Source organism: Zonotrichia albicollis, chromosome 15 (genome assembly GCF_047830755.1).
Source record: "Zonotrichia albicollis isolate bZonAlb1 chromosome 15, bZonAlb1.hap1, whole genome shotgun sequence".
In the NCBI taxonomy this organism is placed as follows: Eukaryota; Metazoa; Chordata; class Aves; order Passeriformes; family Passerellidae; genus Zonotrichia; species Zonotrichia albicollis.
In genome coordinates this window covers 2,633,973-2,657,217 of record NC_133833.1, presented here as the reverse complement: position 1 = coordinate 2,657,217, position 23,245 = coordinate 2,633,973, and the positions used below count along the sequence as shown (strand labels likewise).

General features: G+C 45.7%; 1 protein-coding gene across 1 annotated transcript in view; it reads right to left on the bottom strand.

The window, feature by feature from the left end:
- Positions 1 to 2,839: 2,839 nt before the first annotated feature.
- Positions 2,840 to 23,245, bottom strand: part of NSG2 (neuronal vesicle trafficking associated 2) — a 32,428-nt gene continuing 12,022 nt past the window's right edge. Inside the window, exons 3-5 of the mRNA XM_074551911.1 lie at positions 20,973 to 21,092; positions 6,959 to 7,069; positions 2,840 to 4,637 (exon numbers count right to left, since the gene is read on the bottom strand). Coding sequence (XP_074408012.1) covers positions 4,446 to 4,637; positions 6,959 to 7,069; positions 20,973 to 21,092 — 423 coding nt within the window. The 3' untranslated portion in view covers positions 2,840 to 4,445. The remainder of the gene's footprint in view (positions 4,638 to 6,958; positions 7,070 to 20,972; positions 21,093 to 23,245) is intronic.

Genomic DNA, 23,245 nt, shown 5'->3' with positions numbered 1-23,245 from the left:
GATTTTTTTTTTTTTTGCCTCTCAAAGGGCAGCAGTGCAGGTGAGAAGGAGAACCGAGTGCCAGAGACCCAGCCCTGCCCCAGTGCTCCCAGTGGGATCCCTGCAGAGCCCCTGCCACTGCTGGCATTTTAAAAAACCAAAGGCCAAAGGGATGGAAAGAAAGAGCATTTCCTTCTCCCATCTTCTCCAGTAAGTCATTTTCCCTGGCCTATTTTACAGGAACTGAAAATCTATTAGAGGAATGGCTTAATCCGGTCTGACTGTAATAATTAGGGTGCTTTAAAACCCCTGACTAATCGTATAAAATGTGATTGTAGACAGCTCAGTGCACGACCCTTACACTTATCACTGGAGGTATTATTACAAACCAGAAACAGCTGGCAAGCACGGGGGAGGATAAAGGGAATAAAAAATCACATGCAAAGGGACAGGGCCTGCTCCTTCTCTGATCTCAGGCAGCGCCTTGAGCTGTCTCTGGAACCCAGAGCACAAAGTCACCTCCAGCTCAGCTCTTTGTGCCACTGTGCCCTGCCAGCCCCGGGGGCTCCTCTTTCCCTCTTTGCCCTGGTTTTGCAGGAGGACTGGAGTCAGCCATTCCCCTCAGGGTGCTGCAGATGTTTGGGGAGGCTTTTCCAGCAGGGAGGAGGATGCAGTGGCTCAGGGTCATGGGGCTGCAGCACTAAAGCAGCTCTGCTTCCACGCCTTGCCTGGTGCCAATCTCCCCCTCTCTTGCTCTCCATCTTCCTCAACTCCAGCAGTTTCTCCCTTCCCTTCTCTCAGCTGAGTTCCCACCATGCCATGCCCATTTTTTTGGAGTTATTTTCCCCACCTGTCCTGCCAGCTGTTCCCAGGATTTCTGCCTGCCCAGGGCGCCCGGTCCTGCCAGCTGAGCTCAGCCCTGAGCTGCCCGTTCTCCTTGCAGCCTTGCCACTGCTCCAGGGGCAGACACAGCCCAGCGCCCACCCTGCAGCACCGACAGCTCTCCCAGGCCAGGGGAATTCTGGGGGGGGTTCAAACTCTGCCATAAGGGAGAAAATCACCCAAAGAGATCCCTGCTGCAGCAGGGGCAGGCACACGGTGGGAAGCTGGGGCTGGTGAACTTGGCCAGCACAGAGAGGCACAGGGAGTGCTCTTGTCACAGACATCTTTTATGGAAAATCCTTTCCTTAGGATTTTTCCTCCTGAGAAGCTGAGAGGCCTCAGGAACAAAATGTAAACATTGATTATCTGCTGCTGTGGGATGCAACAGGTGCATCTGGTTGTTTCTAATTAATGGCCAATCAGTCAGCTGGCTCGGACAGAGAGTCTGAGTCACAAGCTTTTGTTATTCATTGTTTCTTTTTCTATTCTTAGCTAGCCTTGTGATGAAATCCTTTCTTCTAGTCTTTTAGTATAGTTTTAATATATAATAAATATGTAATAAAATAATAAATATATAATATATAATAAAATAATAAATCAAGCCTTCTGAAACACGGAGTCAGGTCCTCCTCTCTCCCCTCATCCTCAGACCCCTGTGAACACCCCCACAGGCTCTCATTGCTCAGATGAGCCAGGGCTGAGGCTGAGCCTCCACTCAGGCCCAGCTCAGGAGAACATTGCTCTCCAGAGCCCCTCCAGGCTGCTCAGAGAGCCCACAGCCCTGATGAGCCCGGGCTGTCACCAACACAGCCCTTAATCAGAGCTGAAAACTCACTATCAACCTTGAAGGAGGCTTTTAAAGACTGAAATAATAAGATGATGCACTACAATTCCAATTTTCTCGCCGTTCCTGTGATTAAAATACGTGGCTGAATCTTGAAAGCTGAACTGCAGCTTGCGCAGGAGCTGGAATAACAATATTCACAGTGGTGGCACTTGCAGCAGGAGTTTGGTTTCTTTTACTTTCCCCCTGAGTCTTTCTTGGTTGTTTTTTTTTATTCTGCTCTCCACAGATTTTGATCTTTCCCTTATTAAATAGGAATGGTTATCCCCACTGACTCACTTATCTAGTAATAGCTAGAACCCTTTTAATTCAAGTGATTTGATTCCTGGGTTTTTCTGACTCAAGTAAACACACAGAGCATTACTGGGAGACTGGCAATAGAATTGCATGGTTAAATTATCCCCTGACTCAATCCTGCACAGCCCTGGATCCTTTCAATATATTTCACAAGTCCTCAGTGCTGACCTCTAACACCAGAGTGGTTTCTCTCCTGTGGTAGCTCAATTTCACAACTCTGAATACACTTTTTTTCTTTTTTTTTTTTTTTTTTTTTGAAGGAAAGCTATCCGAAGGTTTTACAAAATGTTCTTTAGCCTTTAGGGAATGAGTCAATTTAATGCCAGGCTATCATTCCATTTCAAAGAGCCAAAGGATTTGAGGCAACACAATCTGCTTGCTGAAGCGTGTGAGATGAATACAGCTGTGGGTTTGTTACAAATCAAGCTGAGGAGTTTGGGTACAGAGCTCAACTTTCCCAAAGTTCAGCTGTGGCCCTCGGGTTGCCAGCTGGATTTCCTTTAACCCCCCATTCCAAGGAATGCCTGCAGCAGGAAAAGATGGAAAGGGGACACTGCTGCCAGGGAAAGCTCCTGGAATCCATTGGTTTTAAAATGGGAAGGAATTCCCATTAAAATGGAATGAAGCTCCACTGTAAAGCAGTAGATGAGCTGAAATTTAATTGCTATTTTCCTATTGGAAATGGGTGAGAATATAGGGAATAAAATCCAGGCATTAAAATGGGAATCTCTGGAAATGCCTCTTGAAATGCAGAGTCACCCTGGGGCTGGTGCCAGGTGCAGCCTGTACCACACAAATCCCACACACCACCTGCAAGGAAACCCACGGGAGCCACTCTCAGTCACATCGAACTTTATTTTAATCCCGTCAGAAAAGTTCAAGAATTACACCAAAAAATACTTCAGTCTCTGCTACCTACTGACAAAAAATACACCACAAAATTATAAACTGTTCAGTGGTTTTGCTGGAGTTGGGGTTGTGGGTGGAGAGGGGGGTGGTTTGTACATTTTGAGTGAGAAATGAATTTACAGGTGGAAAGGGAAGGGAGGAGAGGGAGTCAGACAATGGTGTTTGGCACTACAGTTTTAGCTACACTATACAGTTATTTATCATGATGCCTGCAGGACTGAGGAGTTCTGCCCTCACACACTGCCCAGGGGCTCTGACATGGAGGACACAACTGCCCAATGCGAGGGAAGAAGGGGCCAGTTCCTAATTTCCATCCCAGTCCAGCCAAAAATCTGAAAAAGCAGCTGAGACAAGGTGAGCCTTGCCCTGCCTGTGCGCTCTGCTCTTGCAGCTCTGGGAAAAGAGAATCCTTGGGGGTTTTTGAAATCCCACCAGCCTGCACTAATCTCAAGTGCCATTTGTGGGGAGAGGATGTGTTACTCTGGGCAGGACTGGATTGAACTTGGGGTCTACTCTGGATTTGCAAGCAGAGATTTGATTTTTACCTCTCTCTAGTGACCTGGAATGACAGGAAATGCTGAAGGAGCTGAAGCTGAAGCAGGGAAGCAGGAGCAGCCCATTTCATGGGAAAATCAGGGACTGAAAATCAGAGGCTCAATACTATCAGAACTTCTGAGATGCTCTTGTGATCATAATGGCATTTCTTTGAGTTGTGGTGACCCTCAGGAGAGAGGTCCCCAAGGATGAAGCCTCATGGAAATTGCCAAAGCTCATGCAGGGAATCAATGGCAGAAGCAGAGTCCTGAACTCCTGACTCTCAGTCCTGTGCTCAAAAGTTTATTCAAGATTTCACTTCCGCAGCTTCTGCCTGCTCCCATCCTGCTCCATCTCCATCAGCAGCCTGGATTTCATTCTCAGAGCCTGGCCAGGACCAGCAGCACTCTGGTGGCTCATTAGGAACACCAGGAACCCTCTGGGTTTCCTTGGGGCCCTGTGCAGGGTTTGTGTTTGCACATGAGCATGTCTGGGTAAGGAAGGGATGCTTGTATTTCTCTATCAGTGAGTGAACACTGACACTGGATTCAATCTGACAGCAAAATATCTCCCCTTTGGCAAATGAAACAGCACCACAATGTCTTTGTACCAGGTTCTTTCTACCCCTCCTGAAAGGATTCCAGCTCTTCCTTCACTGCATGTGGAGCCTCTGTCACAGCTTTCCAGCACTGACAAAACTTGGTGGCATTCTCTTTGCTGCTTTTATCCTCTCTGGCTGTTTACCTAACTTGCTTTTTTTGTTTTTTAATTTATTTTTCTAACAAATAGTTAAGCAATGATTTAAAAATATTTTTACATCGTTAAGGTACAGTCAACATCAAACATGCCTTTGTACAAGAGCTCGACTCGGTTACAAATCAACGAGAACAACGCACAAAAAAAGAAAAATACCCACGAAGCTGCTCCTGCCCTGGCTCGGATCCCTCCAACAGCCCGCTCAGGTGCTGTCCCCCCGCCCTCCCGCTCCAGCTCGCTGCCTTTAGTGCCCCTCTGTCTTGGCAGCCTTGTTGTCGTGGCTGGCGGAGCCCGAGGGCAGCCAGGGGGACACGGCCCGGGAGCTGGTCTGCTTGGCCATGCTGTAGTGGCTGATGACGGTGTAGAACCGGCCCCGCGAGTTGGAGTCCTGCGCCGAGTAGTAGGCGTCCAGCGAGGCGGGGATGCAGCGCTTGTGCTGGGGGGAGAGCAGAGAGAAACACGGGGATGGCACCGGGGATGGCACCGGGGATGGCACCGGGGATGGGGTGATGGCACCAGGGATGGCACCGGTGGTGGCACCAGTGATGCTCTCAGGGCACCAGTGATGGCACCAGGGATGGCACCAGTGATGACATCAGTGATGGCACCGGTGATGGCACCACGGATAGCACCGGTGATGGGCTGATGGCACCAGTGATGGCACCAGTGATGCTCTCAGGGCACCAGTGATTGCACCAGAGATGGCACCAGTGATGACATTGGTGATGACACCGGTGATGGCACCACAGATAGCACCGGTGATGGGGTGATGGCACCAGTGATGGCACCAGTGATGGGCTGATGGCACCAGTGATGGGGTGATGGCACCAGTGATGGCACCAGTGATGGCACCAGTGATGGGGTGATGGCACCAGTGATGGCACCAGTGATGGGCTGATGGCACCAGTGATGGGGTGATGGCACCAGTGATGGCACCAGTGATGGCACCAGTGATGGTACCAGGGATGGCACCGGTGGTGGCACCAGTGATGGCATCAGTGATGCTCTCAGGGCACCAGTGATTGTTGGGAATTTAGCTGACTAGAGACTGGAAAAGTACAAGGCCGTGGCTAATTCCAAGTCCTGCACCTGCAAGATAGCGTGTCCTTGGGCCTAGCTGGGTATGATAACAAGTGGACAGAGAGACGTGGGAAATAGGGAATGTAGGCCCAAAGGAATGAGGAAGAGTTGATGGTATAGTTTAACCAATAGATCGCTTGGCTTACAGAATATTCATGAGCTTATTATTTGCTGTATAGGTGTCTGATGCTCTCTTCAATAAACAGAACTTGCTTATCACTCACATTGAGTGTCCAAATCTCCCCTCACCGACAAACGGCACCAGGGATGGCACCAGTGATGCTCTCAGGGTCCTGTTTGCACCCACACTGCTGCAGCGCCCTGAGAGCACCCAGCCGGGCCCGGCATTCCAGACCTGTTGCTATTGGCAACAGATGGCAGCAATCTCAGAGATCCAGGCTGGGAATGAGGGAGGGACCAAACTGGGCAGACTGGGCTGGGCAGCTCTGCTCACCTGCGGGTCCCAGGCCAGAATTCATGCCCAGACAGGCAGAGGCAGCAAAAGCTGCTTTGTGCTGCTCTGTCAGGGAGTGTCACCCTGAGCTGAGGGGTGAGCACCTGGCTGGGGATGGCAGGAGGCACAGCCCAATGGGGCAGCTCCTTTCACAGGTTCAGGTTTGGGTTTGAGTCTGAAATTCTGAAATATGAAGGGAACTCAAAGCTCATCTCATTCCAAGCCTCTGCCATGGGCAGGAATTCTTTCCACTGTCCCAGGCTGCTCCAAATCCATCCAGCCTGGCCTTGGGCACTGCCAGGGATCCAGGGGCAGCCCCAGCTGCTCTGGGCACCTGTGCCAGGGCCTGCCCACCCTCACAGAAAAGGATTTCTTCCCAATATCCAACTAAACCTTCTCCCTGTCACTTTGAAGCCATTCCTCCTTATCCCCTCTTGTAAAGAGTCTCTCTCCATCTTTCTTGTAGCTCCTTCAGGTACTGGAGGCCACAATTAGGTGACCCCAAAGCCTTTTCTTTTCCAGTCTGAACAATCCAATTTCTCCCTTTTTATATAACCTAAGAGAATAATTCACAATGATTAATACACCAACATCTTACTCTGTTTTCCAGCTCACTTTTATCCCCAGTGTGGTCAAGACTCCTGTGAATTTATGAGTTTATTCACAGTGAGAAGTCAGTGCAAAATGTATGTTTTTATCTCAGCAGACCAGGCAAACAGTCTGTGAATATTCAGTACAAAATCACTGGGTTTTAGCAATTGTTACATGGGTTTGTTCTCAATAAAGGCTCAAGAGCACCTAGAAGTGAACTACTTGGGCAAATTTGGATTTCTTTCACAAAGGACAGAGTGTCAGCACTGCAGCAGTTTGCTTTGCATTACAATGTATGCCAGCAAACAGCAGTTACTTGGGAGTGTGGGAAGCAAATGCAGGATCCCAGCTGCAATAAATCCATTCACAAATAAGAGGGATTGTTGCTGAACATCTGTCTGTAGCGTTCCCCAAATGCTAATCCCAACAATTACACTGTAACAGTAGCTGATGGGGGCAGATGCATGTCCACATTTCCCAGAACACTTTTTCCATTTCAACACATTCCTGCCAAATGTTCTGTTTGGCCTGGTCAAAAAAAAAGCAAAAAAAAAAGCAGCCTGGGCTGTAACCATGCAGGCAATTAGAGCCTGTCATTAGCTCAGGCAATCCATCCTTCTGAAGTTCCTTACCTTATAAACAAATCCATCTGGGCAACTGTGGTCGTAAGTGAAGGCTTTGTACACCACAAGGAACACTATGCAGGCAAGGAATGCAAGAGCCAGGCTTATGAGGATGGTGACCTAGAAAAGAGGGATAATGTTACTGTACATATGTTAAAATGGCATATGAGCAACCTCATAATTAAATGACTTATAGGAACAGACATTCTAACAGACTGCAGCCTTCACTCCACCGTGCAGTACTTAACTAAGCATGGTAATTGACTGAATGCTGGATCCAATATCCTGGATTCCCACTTCATTCCCATCCCCCCCCACAGATTTTCAACATTCCTGTGTTTAACCCATTGCAAATTTATAGATTTTGCTGTAGTATTTGGTGCTCTCTGACCCAGCAGAACCCTGCAGCAGCCAGAATTCCCATTCCAGGTGTGACGTGGTGGATGAAGTGCCCTGTGGGCAGATCCCTCTTTCCTGGGAGCAGGGCAGTGAGCAGGGAGGAGCAATGAGGGTCTCACATCCCTTTGTGCCTCCTGGGAAACTCCTCCAGGATAAATTGTGCCCTGCAGGAGAAAGGGATCCTCCTCTGTACAAGGAAAATATCCTGACTGCTGACAAAACCCCACAGCATGCCCAAGAGCAGATGCTGGTGCTGGAGGTACCAGACACAATTCCCTCTTTGGGGCTCAAATATTCCCCCTCTCCTCATTGCCCAGCAGGTCACCCTGTCTGTTCCTTTGCTGGAGCTCCCTTCTCTCCAGGTCCCTCCTAAATAGTTCATCCAACAGCAACTTTTCCATCCCTACTCCATGTCCTGATCACTGATTTTGCTCAGCTCTCTGTTCCTCAAGGACTGAGCCAGGAGCTGTCAAACACTCCCATCCTCCCCTTTCCCAAAGCTTTCCTGGTCCCATAATTCCACAAAAACCCACCACATTCCAAAACTCAGGCAAGAGAGAGCTGTGGAGACTTATCTAGCAGGAGAGATTCCTGAATTCCTTGTTAAATCAGAATATTTTAGAATAAAAGGTAAAAAGGTGAGACTGGGGCTAAGAGGCTTTGCCAAGGACAAAGAGTTCACTGAAGCCCAGAGCTGCCTTTTAATGTTCCTGCTTGGATTAACCTCTCCTTGGGGCCTCATCTGCTGCAAAATGGGTCAGTTAAGCCAAAGGCAGCAACAGAGGGAGCAGAATTTAATGCTGGAGCTAGGAGAACTGTGTTAGGGATTCCTGGAGGGCTGCAGAGAGATCTGGCGCTAAAGGAGTGGAGATGTGTGAATTGCACCAATCCAACCAAGAAAATTTGGGATCCACCTCCTCTCAGAGCCCCCTCAGAGGGGTGGACAGAAATATTTCAGAGCAGCTTCATGGCAGCCCTCGGGTTCCCAACCTGGGGGAATCTGTCCCTTTTCATGGTGAGAAAGGCTCAGCTGGATTCAAGGCAGATGCAAATGGAATTTGACATTATCTGTGTCCCCAAAAGAAGCTGTATTACACACGGAAAAAAAAAAATTAAGTCCCTTTGGAATGGTAAAAAAGAGAGATTTCCTGGATTAAATCTACTCTGCTTTTTCCAACAGGAGACCTGGGAAAAACAGATCCCTCCCCACACCACAATCCTGATGAGAGGTCAGTGTGGAGGAACATTTCTCCTGTAGAACACAGATCCACCACTTCCTCCCCATTTAAAGGGGAGCCTGCTGGGCCTGGAATTCCCTCTAATTCCAGTGTTGGTACTAAGCCACAATGACAATGGCACAAGTGTCCTTTGAGGTTAATTTGAAGGCACTAGAGCAAGATGTTCATCTTGTTCTACCAAAGCCAATGCTGAGGGGCAGCCCTGGTTAGAAATTCAGAAATAAGAAATGCTCAGCTCTCCAGTCTGGCTACTGTGCCCCAAATTAAATGTGCAATGAGAAAAGAAATGTTGCTGGAAACTCAGCCTCCAGAAGCAGAAAGAACTGAGCTGTCTGCAGTGAGAATTAATGTTTCTCCATGGCTCTTCTGCTAAATCCCACGTGCATGCACAGCCTATGGAAATAACCATTAGAACTGCAATTTGAGGGGTTCTTTCCTCTTGTCCTCCCACGGAGTCCCTAAAAATAACAAATTCCCTCTGTTCTGACCAAGTGCTGACACCCAGTTGTTCAAGGCCCTGCAGGCTGCAACTGAGCCCATTTTCACCCTCCTGCCTTTCCTGCACTCACAGAATTGCTGTGACAATATTACACCTGCTGATAAATGGTGGAAAATTGCTCCAGATGAAATGTCATGTAAGATGTTAAAACCCAAAGGAAAGGGAAGAGAAATCCACCCCCAGATATTCCTGGCATGCCAGAGCTAAGATCCAGCTCTCCAACTATTCCAGAGCATACAAAGCTTCATTAACATTCAAACACCAAAGAATCACAGAGCTGCAATACCTAATAAACCTCCACTTTTTTTTTTTTATGATTAACACGAACCTTGGCAGTCTCTAAGCAATATAAACACTCACAGAGGGGAAATAAAATTTAGTGAGCAGATAAAACCTAGAAGTGCTGCAGGCATGAATCTGTCACATGTGACTGCTCGAGTGGGTGAAAGAAGGGGGGGATTTGCCTGCCCTCTCCTCAAAATCTCACATGATTCCCAAATGCTCCTTTAAGAGGGAGCAGAGAACATCATTACCACACAAAAACATTCCCCTCATCCTCCAAAAAATGTGGGAGAGGCCCTTAACATCCATGAAGGATCAAGCTCCCATCAACAGCAGCACACTTGGGGTGGTTCTCCCTTTTCCCACAGATAAAGAACGTTTTTTGCATTTTCACACAAGCACAGATGAATAAAAGGCTCCATCCTCATCAGGCAGCAGGAGATCAGGTGCCAGCAGGTTTTGTGCCAGGCAGAGGATGCCTAATTGCAGTGGTGCTCCAGCTAACCTGGCTTTCATGCAGCCCATGGATGCATCCTCCCTGCTCTCTTTGATTTATCAGCTGCCCAGGATCTCCTTTTTCATCAAAAATTCCCTTTTTCCCTCTCTCACTCCAATACAAAGCCTTATTTAAAAGGCAACCAGAGAACAATGGCACATCCAAACAGCAGGGCATTTATTTAACAGCTTTTTTCCATTGCAAGGTTTTTACAGTTTTAATCCTTGTTCATATAATATAAAATCATGGAATGGCTTGGCTTGGAAGGGAACTTAAAGATCATCCCATTCCATGGGCAGAGACCCCTTCCACTGCCAGCTCTGTCCATCCTGGCCTTGGGCACTGCCAGGGATCCACCTGTGCCAGGGCCTCCCCACCCTCAAAAAGAAGAATTTCTTGCCAATATACAACCTAAATTTCCCCTCTTTCAGAGTGGGTGGCACTTCTTAGATACCAGGCACGATTTTACTTCTAAATGTCTGGTAAATCAGTGTTTGACTCTGGACACTTTTCTCCCTGCTTATACACTTAAAGCAGGAGCAGAGCCAAGAAGATGCCAACCAAGAAAAGCCTTGCTGCCTACAGGAAAAGCAGCCAGGCTCAGAGAAGAGATAAAAATCATTTATCACAGAAAAATTCCTACAAAATTCTGCACCATTTTCCTACTCTCTACAGCTGTAATGTGAATTAGGGATCTCAGAAGTTTCTGCTGCCTATTTTTGTTCCTGCACTCTTGTCAGCCTCTTCACAAAATTCCAGTTTCTCAGGAAAGGATCCTTCTGCTGCTGCCATGTCTGGTTCTACAAGATACTTTCAGTGTTGCTGCATATTGGGGAAATTTCTGACCTTTAATAGGCAATTCAGCTGAAGAAGTTCTCTGGGTTTTAATTTTTCTCTTTGTAGAAGAAGAAAGGCAAAGAACAAGGCAGAATTTGTTATGAACAAAACTGGCAGAAATTCTGTCAAGGTTACTTCAGAGAGGAGCTTAAGAGCTGTGCCTGGAGAGGCAGCAAAGCTTTTCCTGTAGTTTATGGCAATTCCATTACACCTAAAAACCCATCAGTCCCTGACAACCCAGTTAACTTGCAGAAAAAAAAAATCACAAAATCATCTAAGGGCATCCAAACACATCCATGCACTCCCGAATCCATTATAAGGATTTCTGCTCGACAATGAAAAATTCAGGAGGACAATTTTTTCCCCTTCATGCCATAACTTGTTCAGCTGATAATGAGATGGAAGACTGATACCATCACATGGAAAGCACAGTTAAAGGATCAGGAGCTCCTGGATCCAGATAGCCTGGTGGCTTCTGTGTATTCCAGGATGGAATCCAAGTACAAACACCCAAATCCAGGTTGACACTGAGATGGATCAGGTGTGATGAGGTACCCCCCAAACTCCAAACTCACCCCACTGTTCAAACTCTGTCAAAGAACTCTTGGTGCCTTGCCCGGCACCCAGACACCCTGATCTACCCTGGCAGTGAAAATGATCTGACTGCGCTTCTTCAAAAATGTCATTTCACTTCCCACTGTTAAAAATATTTTTGTAATAAGTTGCTGATTTTGCTGATCTTCTGGCAACAGCTTCGCCTCTGAAATTTTGAAAGGCTAACTGCAAAAAAAAAAAAGTGACACAATTGGGTCTTCAGATTTGCTTAGTACTGCTCAAGGAGATGTAGGATTTGTTCTTTATTATTACAGCACAGCTTTATTCCAGATGGTGTCCAGATTCTTAAGAAGAATTGTTTAGGAGATGCTTTGTAAGAGGAAAATGTCCTTAGTCATGTCTCTACATTTTCAGGGCTATGGGAAAATACTCCTTAGTGCTGTGAGGTGTCTTAATCAAGTTTTAAGGTGGATGGGATTTTTTTGGTCCTTTAACTTACATTTCATGACCATAAACCAATCTGGCCCCAGTTCTCATAAGAACAGATGAGGATGGGATCATCCTGGGGGCCAGGAATTCTCCCATCAGCTCCAGGGCTGATCCCAGGGCAGCAGGAAGGGGCTGGGATTGTGCCCTGGCCCAGCACAGCCAGGAGCTGGAGCTGCTGCAGAGATCCAGAGAGGCACCGGGGGTCAGAGGGATGGAGCTGGCAGAGCTGGGGTTGTTCACCTGCACAGGAGAAGCTTTGGGGTGACACCATTGTGGCCTTTTTGTACCTGGAGAGGCTACAAGGAAGAGGGAGAGAGACTTTACAAGAGCCTGCAGTGACAGGACAAGGGGGAATGGCTTCACACTGACAGAAAGCAAGGTTAGATTGGATATTAGGAAAAAAAAATTATTGTGAGGGTGGGCAGCTCCTGGCACAGGTGCCCAGAGCAGCTGGGGCTGCCCCTGCATCCCTGGCAGTGCCCAAGCCAGGCTGGACAGGGCTGGGAGCAGTGGGACAGTGGGAGGTGTCTCTGGTGGCACTGGATGACTTTTAAGGTCCCTTCCAAGCCAAACCATTCTGTGAGTCTCTGCTCCACTATTCCATGTGTTCCTTTCAGCCCACAGAGCCCAGCAATGCAATCCCAGAGCACTCACAGAGAGGCTCATTTACCCAAGTACCCCAAAGCCTCAGAAGAGTGCACCTGAAAGAGCACTGGCTGTCTCTGAGCCAATTTCCCCTCCCAGCCGTGTCCCCTGGGCTCTGCCCATCCCTGCACACCCCAGCCCACCGTGACAACACCACAGAACCTCTCCAAGCCTGTAAATCTTAAAAAGAAACATCACTTTTGCAGGATAGGCAGCAGCAATTCCTCTGCTCTGCACCTCCTAAAGCTGTGAGAGCAGCACCAGTGTGGAAGGAGCACACGGTGTTTCTAAGCAATTTGTCAAATAATTAAATTATGCACACAATAACTAGCTGGCTCAATTATATTAGCCAGTCTCCATCATGTAATATAATTTCTAGTGGCTGTTTAGGCACTAATAGCCTCAGATCTTTTTAACAGTGTCTGGTGCCAGCTGTGGGCTGCGTGACATCTCCCTGTGCCAAGTCAAACCCCTTGGATGGAAAATTCATGGCTCTGTTTCCAAGCCCCCGTTCCTTATGGAAGTTCTAAATGCCATTTTAAATAAAGCTGCTTCAGCAATGAGTATCAGTGAATTTCCATTTAGGTAAATAAAAAGCTCTGTTGGGTTTCTCTTTTCTGCTATTTAATGCCATGAAAAATTCCTTCATCAAGCAGGCAGGTATAGTGAGAAGGGGTGATGTTGTTTCTAGGAACATAAATAAATACATGGCCATTTTGGCAGACCAGACAGGTTTTTAAAGGTGTTTTCCCCCTCCTCCTATAAGAATATTTTCTTTCTTTTTCAATTGTCAGAAGCCTTCCCACTGGAACTGGGTGATCTTTCAGCTCCTGGCCAGCCCAGGCCATTCAAGGATTCTGTGTCTGTTACCTCCAAATGAAATGGAGCAGAGCCCCCAAATTAAACAAAAGGGCGACTCAAGAACTGCTCAGAAAGGAGCTTTTCCTCCAAAGCCACATCCTGAGAACACCTGGCAGCCCATTTCAGGAGCAATGCTGGAAGAGGCTTCCTTCCAGATCCCTAATTCGAGGTGTTTTTTCAATTAGTGGGACTGCAGCAGACAGAAACATCCTCTCCAAGGCTTCCTGACGTGCAGCCCTTCCCTGCTGCCCTGGCACAGCCTTGGCTGTGACATTTCCTCTGGTCACTCCACGTGGGACACGGCAATGGATGCCTCAGTTCATCCCAGGCCCTTTTTAAATGCATTAACAGGAACACGAGATAAATCAAGTCATCGATAAACTGTCTCCTTGCCTGCCCTTTGCCTGCCAAGACTCAACCTCTGCACAGTCTCATGAATGCAAAATCGTCCCTGGTGCTGGATTTGGTGCAGGGAAAGCTTTGGGAGCCCTGAGCAAGAGTGGATTCAGGGCTCGGCTCATGGAACACACCTGGAACTGCAGGTGTGCCACTGCCTTTTCCTGACTCCTGACATCCCTCCAAACCCAGCTCCAGAGTTCACTCCCCACCCAGACACCCCCAGCCAGAGCCACCCACAGCTGCAAACATCCAAACTCCTCAAATCTTGGCTTTTTCTGAGGCAAAACCACCCAGGGACCACCACCACGCCACAGCCAAGGATCAGGCTGGCTCCAGAAAAAGGCTGAGGTGTTTTTGTGAAATTACCTTCCTCCAAAGGTCAGGCTTGCATGAATTACAGCACCTCTGTTCAGTGCACTCTCGTGCCTGAAGAAAACAAGTACTTGGAAGTTTGTTCCTTCAAGAAGGGAAACAAATTCACCTGTATTTCAGCATTTATGTCTCCCATCATGAGCAGGAAATAATATTTCTGCATTCATGGTTCAGTACACCCATTTCTCCTTAAAAACTTATTATGTGGGTGCTTTATAGGAGAACAAAGTGAAGACTTGGTGAGCAAAGTGTCCCCTGGGTAACTTAAGAATTAAAAGCCTTTCCATTTTGAATTAGAAAGATGAGGCTTTATTGCTGCAAATGACTTACAAGAGCTACTCTTTTAAAAACAAACAAGAGAAATGAGTAATCGAGGTGATTATGCTGCCTCCGAAGGCACCAGGCCAGTTCCATTAGCTGTGGATCCGACCCAACAGGCTTTAATACATCTGCAAGTACCAACAAGAGGCAGCTCAGCTCTGTTTAACATTCAATCACAGCCTGTGCTGCTTTGGAGAGGGTGAAACATTGCATGGAGAAATTTGTGTCACTGAAGCTTTGCACTTCCTTGATTATTATATTTTTTCAGCATTCAGTGGTCTGGCTACAAGACTCCAAATGCACTCCCCAACAGGTAATAAACTTTGCTCTGGTTTCACTCAGCTGAAAATTCTTTCCTGCTCCTCCATCCTGCTACAGTGGCCACACCAGCATTAAATATCTTTCATTTCACCTCAAATGCTGACAGGAAAATTGCCCAACACTCAGATTTCCTGTGGGGTGCCAGAGGTAAGTGCAGAGTGGTGTTGGAGACAGAGGTGCAGTGTAAGAAATCCTCCAGGCCCAATGGTAACTGCAATTACACCCTGGAATTAGCACCAGGGGTATCTCCATGTGGTCACTTGTGGAAATATTTTCAAGCATTTTGCTCCAAAGCCAAGAGTCAGTTGATGTTTCTGCCCTGTAAATCTTTTTCCTGCAATATATTCTGGGTTGAAGAATGAACTTTCAGCAAGTGTACCCCACAAAAATTTAGGCATGTGAATATTCTCTGTGACTTCTACTTTTAGAGATTTTCTGCAGAACAATTCACTTTCTTCTTCTCTCCAAAAATCAATTAAATGGAAAAAAACCCAAACCAAGACTGAACAAATCTATTCAGCTGACTATTCTGTTAGTGCTTACAGATGGCAAAAATAAATAGAGTCAAGGCCTTTCCTGGCTTTGTAAAAGAGTATCTGTGTGTGTAAAACTAACCTAAAACAAGAATGCACTGTAAGGAATGGTCCATTTCCTATTAAAAAATCGTATTTGGGGTTTTTTCCTTTGCTTTGTTAAGTGGTCCCTGAGCCAGTAGAGAGCATTCCAGTTAAATCAAAATAGATTTTTCTTCTGTGTTTTAGACACAGACATGACATTTTTGGACCCTTGCCTGTACAAAACAATTAAGGAATTAGCTGGGAGTTCTTACAAAACCCCCAGACTCCTACCCAGACGGAGCAAACCTGCAGGGTTTATAGCAATACCTGGGGCTGTGATCAGACAGATCTGTTCCCTGGCAGCTGAGCCACAAATCCCCACTCAGCTCACCCTCACAGCTCCTGCTTGTCACTGGCGATCACACACGGCTCCATCAATCTGCCTCCTGCAGCCTGGGAGAGCCGCCGGGACAGATGGGACCTGTCCTGTCCCCAGAGCTCCTCACAAGAAGGATTGCTGAGCTCAGGCAGGAAGATGAGGAGCACCATTTCTCACCTGCACACCTTGAGAGCCTGGAACCACACAGGTGAGACTGCATCAAGGGAAAAGAGACCCTGTGACCTTCTGAATGCACTGGAAATATTCAGCCTCCACAGAGGCAGCTTTGGCTCCACTCTCAGATCATCCACCACAGCCTGGACAACTTAGGAGCAGTGAGAGCAGCCTGAAACCCCTGCAGGAACTCACCCTCTGCATCCACAGGGAGAGGAGATTGCTGGATACAGCTGGGAGCTCCCAAATTTGGATTATTCCCTCCAAATCAACCCCTTGCTGCTGACCCTCTCTGAGTGCAAGGTCCCAGAGCAAACCCAGCGCCTGCTCCCCGTGCCTGCCCCATCTCTGCTTTGTCCCTGCTTCTCCTGGATCCTGAAAGCCCAGCAGCAATTCCCAGCAGAGGGAGGAATCCCTGCCTTCAGCCCCGGGCACCGCTGCCATCAGCAGGGTAATGGGATCCTCCAGCTCTGATAAGCGATGGGATGTGGCAGCTGCCATGGCAACGCTGGTACTGATAGCGTTGAGAAGCAGAGGGAGTCCTTTCACCAGGAGTCGCTCCTGCCCCGTGGGAACTCAACAATTAAAGGAGAGTTTAGAATTTATTTACCTATGAATGGGGACAATGAAAAGCCCCAGCCGTTTTTCTGGGATTTCTTTGCAGGTTAGAGGAAGAACTACGAGCATAAAGCAACAGCTTGCAGGTGAAAGCAGAACGCCCCAGGAGGAGTCTGAAGGATGCATGGCATGGATGGGAAGTTTGGGAAGGAGAAGCAGGAATGGCACATTTGGGGCTCTGTGTGTGCAGAAAAATGTGAATTCCCTGGGGATTTGTTGCCCCACCTTCCAGTGAGGGCACCAGGGGAGCATCTTCCGTTTAGCAAAGCTGCTACCAACAGGAAATTGTTCCCTGGCCCAGAAAAATCTTTGTTAATCAGGAGCCAAGCATTTCAGGTATTGGCTTGGGTTTGATCATGAACAATTCTTGCATCATTGTTCTGTAGGGTGAGGTTGGAGACATTTTGTTCTAAATCTTCCACATTAAGTCAGAGGAAAAGAATTGTTCCAGTATGAGCATTTCAACAACAGAAACACTTGAATGGGTTCCACTACATTTTAAGGACCTGATGAAAAGTGTGGGCAAGAATTACATCCACTGGTCCCTGGATCTGAGTGTGCCAGAGCAGTTTCAGGGTGGAGGGAGGAGAGGGTGATCTAATGATAAGAAATAATTGTCATTGCACACTCAACAGGGACAGATGACACAGAGCCAGTGACTCTGAAAATGCATCTTGCCAAATTGCAGCAAGAAGAATGAAGTTCTCAGTCTCCATCAATACTGGCAGATGATTTCTCCAGGTAGATAAATTGCTAGCAAAAAAACATCTTAAATATATCGACTTCTCCCCCGTACACCCACTCCCAGCTTGTTCTGTTAAAGACAAGTACTGAGCTTAATTATTCCAACTCTGAAAACAAAAACTTTTTAAAGGAACTGATCCATGAAGAGGAAAGAACTGTAGAAGATTTTCTTGAGAAGTCAGATAACTATGGAGGTAACTATCACCCAGCTAACAGTCAATAAATCATTACTGTCCTGAAAATATTTAATAGTTCTGTGGCAGTGGTGAGGAAGGGCTCACACTGGAGTAACAAAGAGACCAGTTTGTGTAAAACCAGTAAGGGACCAGCAGTTCCAGGTGTCACCCAATGCTCTGTAGGCCACTCCAGACCTCTTCTGGTGCTATCCAAAGAAATCAGTGCTGCTGGATGGTTTCTGGGCTATCTGGACTGGTTGGAAAAGGAGTCAGTGAAACCCTGCTCTCCAGCAGTAACAGGACTTCATTTGGTGGGGAATCTGCCTAAAAAGCAAAAGGGATTCAATCTCTTTTCAGTACTGATAGAAATAAGGGCAGAATGATTACTCACATATGAGAGATTGTTCTTTAAAGATGCACAATGGGGCATCACTGGTGAGAAGGAGCAGGCAGCCTCAGAGGCAGAGGGTTAGAGCTGTCTAACAGAGCAATCACAGCCACATTTACAAACCCTCTCTGAGGCACCTCGGTGTTGTCACAGGATGGCAAAGGCCAGGAACAGGAGCTGCCTTCAAAGCACTGCAAGCAAAAGGCAAAGAGCAGCCACCCTTCTCCCGCAGCCTGGGAAACCTCAGCTCACAGAGCTGCTGCAGAACGACATCTCTGCAGCTCCAAAACCTCCTGGAGGAGCACACTCCAAAGGTAGAAGCAGTCTGGAGAAAGCAAGATCTATAAATCACTGCCTGTCAGCTTAGAAAAATGTTCCCTTTGCTTCACTGTGGAGGAGTGAAACGAAAAAAAGAAATTTCTTTTCTGTATAGATGGCTCAGCCACGAGGTTATTTTAACATCATTTTCTCGTAACCCATCTACACACAACTATTTAAACAGTGCTATAAAGGAGGTATGGGCTGAGTCATGCAGCTGAAGAATCAGCCTAATTGGTCAAACTTCCAGGACAGAGTGTGCTGAGCTGGAGAGAGTGATAATCTCATCTATTAGGGGATGTGACAAGAGGCAGGAGCTAGCTCAGATTCCTGGAAGAGCTGGTGTGAAATAAGAACCGTTGCCTAGGGACAGTCTCTTCTTTATGATAATTAAAGAGCTCAGATCTGGGCTATTCTGCATGGATGAAAAATATGCAAGCACAAGTTTAAATTCTGGCTCGGGCTTGTTCATGTGAGAAAGTTGTCTAATTATTCATTAGTTTCTTCAATAAAAGATACCCCAAAGGCAGGGAAAAGGGCATCTGTGGACTTGGCTGAGAGGTCCACGTGGTCTCAAAACTTTTTCCAGATATCTTGATCTTCTGCAGCACAAAACCACAGAATTGCAGCCTCTTTTAACAGGCAGCCAGCCCCAGGACAGGAGGAAATGGCCTCAGGTTGGGTCAGGGCAGGCTCAGGGTGGGCACAGCAGGAATTTCCCCATGGAAAGGGGGCTCAGGGCAGGCTCAGGGTGGGCACAGCAGGAATTTCCCCATGGAAAGGGGGCTCAGGCACTGGAACTGCCCAGGGAGGTTTGGATCCCCATCCCTGGAGGTGGCACTCAGTGCTCTGGACAGGGGACAAAGTCACAGCTCTGAAGGATTGGTCACAGCTTGAACTCCATGGTCTTGAAGGGCTTTTCCACCCTCAAAAGGACAACAGAGAATATGATGATCACAGTTATATCATCTTTTTTAAAGCTTTTAAAAACATAGCCAAAGTGAGATCATAAAAGTTAAGTATTTACTGCGATTTGCTCTTACAAAAAAACAAATGTTAAGATGATTTCATCAGCAGCAGATAACGGGGCAGCTTATAACCAGAGGGCAGGGTTTTTAATAACTTCACTAAAAATATGCACTGAGACAAAAATGTGGTGCAGTAAAAAGTACAAAAGGTAATAAATATTAGCTATTATCTCAGCTCATTTTGTCAGGAAATAATACTACACATTTAATGGGATACATGGAAGCCTTATGAAAAGCAGGCAGGGAGAGGCTTAGAGTCTTATCCAGTATTAGGGCAGAGGCTGCCTGATGAATAAGTTGACATTGAAGAGCAGAGAATGAAAATCATATGGATTTGAGGGAAAGGAAACAGCTCAAAAATGAAACTGAGATGCTGCCAGGCTCTATAGGAAGAGGCCCAACTCCCATCTCTGCCAGGGCTCCCAGCAGAAGCTGTGAAATGAGAAAACTGCACCAAAAACAGGATGGGAAGAGGAAAAATGCATGAAAGGAAAGGTTTGAATGCAACAGCAAGTTGGGAATTTGAACAGGAAAAACAAGATACGCGGTAGAAGGAGCAGATGAAATGGGATTTATCCATGAGCTATAGGTGTGCAAGGAGATGTTCTTGAGTGCTTTTTTAAACTAACAAAGCCAGATCTTTCCTGGTTTTACTCTGCCTTTCACACCCTTCAGGGCTGCAGGACTGAGAGTTAAATACCCAGTGAGGCAGCAGAATTTACAACACCAACAATACCATTTACTGCAGGTTAAAGCCAACACGTCAGTGCAGGAGACTCTCAATTTATTGCTGGTTCTCAGGCACATCGTGTCCTGTTCCTTTTTGTGTGGGACACTGGAAATGTTTCCAAGACTGGGATTTAACGTGGTTAATTCACTTTACTCTGGTACAATAGAGAGTTACCACTGGTGGTAAATAGTTACTACACACAATAAGCTCAGGGAAGAATTCAGTAAGTACAAACAGCAAGTAAGAAATTTTAGATCAAATTGTGATGTCCATGGAAAAATAAAACAGCCAAGAACCATAAACATTTATTCCCACAACTCTTAAGAGAAAATGATGCTTTGGAAGGAGCAGGAATGTCACTGGGCACCGCTCACTTTCTCTGTTTTCTACCCAAAATCATTGATATTTCCTCTGACTTTGAAAATGAGCAATCAGAGCTCCCATTTCTACCACTGCCATGCTCTGTGGTTTAGAAAAAGCACCAGGTCTTCCCAGTGCAGAGGGAGGAAAAACTGGCAGCTACACATTTGGAGTCTAATTTTAGGAGGAACTGAGCCATTCTAATGTGCTGCAGTCAACAGGAACCGACAGCACTCAATAATTCATGAGTTTCTTGCCATGTTTGAGTAGAGCCTGTTGAAAAGTTCCCAAGGAAACATTTTCCATCAGAAAATTCCAATTCCTGTGGAGCAAAACTGCTTACAGGACAGGATATGCTTGGATTCTTCTCTAATACCATTTTTCCTATGCATTTTGAAGTAGTTTTTAACTGTAGTAATATAATAATTATGACAAAGTATTTTAAATATGAAAAGGGTTGACTGGCTATGAGACAAAAGGAGTTTTAAAACACTAAACAAAATGTTTCAACCAATCTTCACTTGTTTTTTAAAAAATTATTTTTAAACACCAGTGTTTGAGAAGAAAAAGGATTCAAATTTGGTTTATTTTCAGTGTGGGCTGGAATGTATTTTCATCATTTTCTTGGGAAAGAAAAGCATTTTCTACTTGAGATGTAGCTAAGAAGGTATTTTCATGCCTGTCCTAAAAAAACTCTTTACACTCATGCAGATAAACCTCTCTTTGACCCTGATGAGTGAAGTGTTAAATTTGTTATGTCTTTCCTGTCACTTTGATTCAGTCATTTTAAAACGAATGGAATTTGCATCAGAAGGCAGCAGAACAACCATTTCTTACCTTTAGTCTTTCTGTTACCCCATCAGTGAAACTGACTGTGAATTCAGCAATTTTGGGCACTCTGAGTTTTCCTTTGTTCTTCTGGTCAGGCTGATATTCTGTTCTTGTTTTCACAATTACCTGGAAAATAACAACACTTTTGAGGCTTCTGCCCACAGCAGAGATTTCTGAGTTGTTATCAAAGCTTTTCTATAGAAACCATCCCTTGGACCTACACAAGCCCCATAAATGAACACAAGGCATCACCCCCTCAGGAATAAGAGAGGCAGATAAATCAGCAGACACACAGAACTAGGACAGTGAGCTTATCACACTGAGCCCTAAAATAGCTGACAGCACAATGTTTGACACCCACCTTTGTTTAGGAGTATTTCATTTTTATATCCTGCTCAACAGGCAGAAGAACAGCCCATCCTAAAGAAGATCCTCGCTAATTAAAAGCTCTGTCCAAACAATTGGCTGAAGCCAATTTAAATTTAGGCCATTTGGAGTCTCATTCATTCAGGCTCCAGATTATCAATATTTATCTTGTATTATCACCTTGGCTTTTCCCCTAAGATCTGTGTCTGATTAATCCAGGTCCTACTAATCTCATAAAATGAGGTGGTTTACAGCAGTGCAGAAGACCCTTCCCCTTTCTGGCTCTCCCTTCTGAGCTGCAGCCTGGTGGAAATGAGAAATTCCAGGAGTGGAGGCTCCAGATGAGAGTGACAAGAGTGATCCTAAAGCTCTCAGTGAGAAACAAAACCGTGGAGAAGGATTGGAACAGATTAAGGGATGCACAAGGTTGAGTTCCCAGCTAATCAAGGACTTATTTCCAAATGGAGACAGCAAAGTCTGCTTTGGGCCAAAGAGAACCGCAGGTATTTAATCCTCCTGCGTTTAATGCATGTGGAAATCAGAGGGAGAGAAAAGCACTGAGGAGTCATAAGCCAATTTTCTGGATTCAAATGCAAATCATTAAAGACTGATGAATATTTACATCCTCCACCAAATCCCTCTCAATAGTATTTATTACAGGAGCATTTGCAATATTAATATTTGGTGAGAAGAAGGGATAAAAAGCCACACAAATGTGTTTCTGTGAGCAGCTGGGAGCTCAGGATTTGTGATGACACAATGTTAGAGTTCTAGATACTAAAAAATTTGAACTTTCTGTACTGACAGACTCTGACTCCCAAGAGAACATTACATTTAACCTGAGGCTGTAAAAAAACTTCCAAAATTGATTGATAACACTAAAATTACAAATGTGTAGTTAATTAGAAATGTGTAATATCACAAGGTTAAAAATGTAGAATTTGAAGTTTTAGAATATAGTAATATAAATTGTTAAAAATAGGTTAGAAACTGTTGTAAAATAGTTGATAGATTGTTAACATATATGAAACAAGGTAGAAATTTTAGGGTGGAGGCAAGTTGTTCTTTACCTTCTTTCTTCCTTCTTTTTCATAAGTTTAAGTAATATTTTGTAATTAGACAGAAAAGTCTGTAATATCACAAGGTTAAAAATGTAGAATTTGAAGTTTTAGAATATAGTAATATAAATTGTTAAAAATATGTTAGAAACTGTTGTAAAATAGTTGATAGATTGTCAACATATATGAAACAATATAGAAATATTAGGGTGGAGGCAAGTTGTTCTTCCTTACCTTCTTCCTTCTAATTCATAAGTTTAAGTAATATTTTGTAATTAGACAGAAAAGTCTGCACTGCAGACTTCAAGTAATTAGTTACTGAGTTAAAAGAATAATTTAAATGTCATTTCTTAATTAGAGAGTTTAGCCTTAAAAAACCTTGTAACCAAAGACAGTTAACCATTTAATACCTTATTAATGAAAAACTATAACAACACATCACAGAAGAGGGGAAATGACCAACAGGGAGAAGCTTGGGCGGGTTTGGGGTGAATCCTGACCCTGCTCTGAACCCACTGGTGAATCCAACCCCATTTTGCCCACTTTGCCCAGCACATTGTGGGCAGAATAAAGCAAAGCTCCCTGTGCAGCCAGGACAAAGTGGGCCAGGTCAGCCCCGAGCTCCAAACAAGCCATGACCTCGTTTTCTCCCTCCAAAGGAGGAAATGCACCCAGGGCAGCTGCCAGCCCTCAGTGCTCCCAGGACAGCAAATTACAGAGCATCAGCCAGCAGCACCTGTGTTCAGAAATTGCTGTCTTGCTCTTTTCAGACAATACCCAATTCTCCCAAATTCATGCTTCCTCCTTGAGATAAATCTTAGCAGCAGACAATTTTTAAATTTTATATAAGAGCTT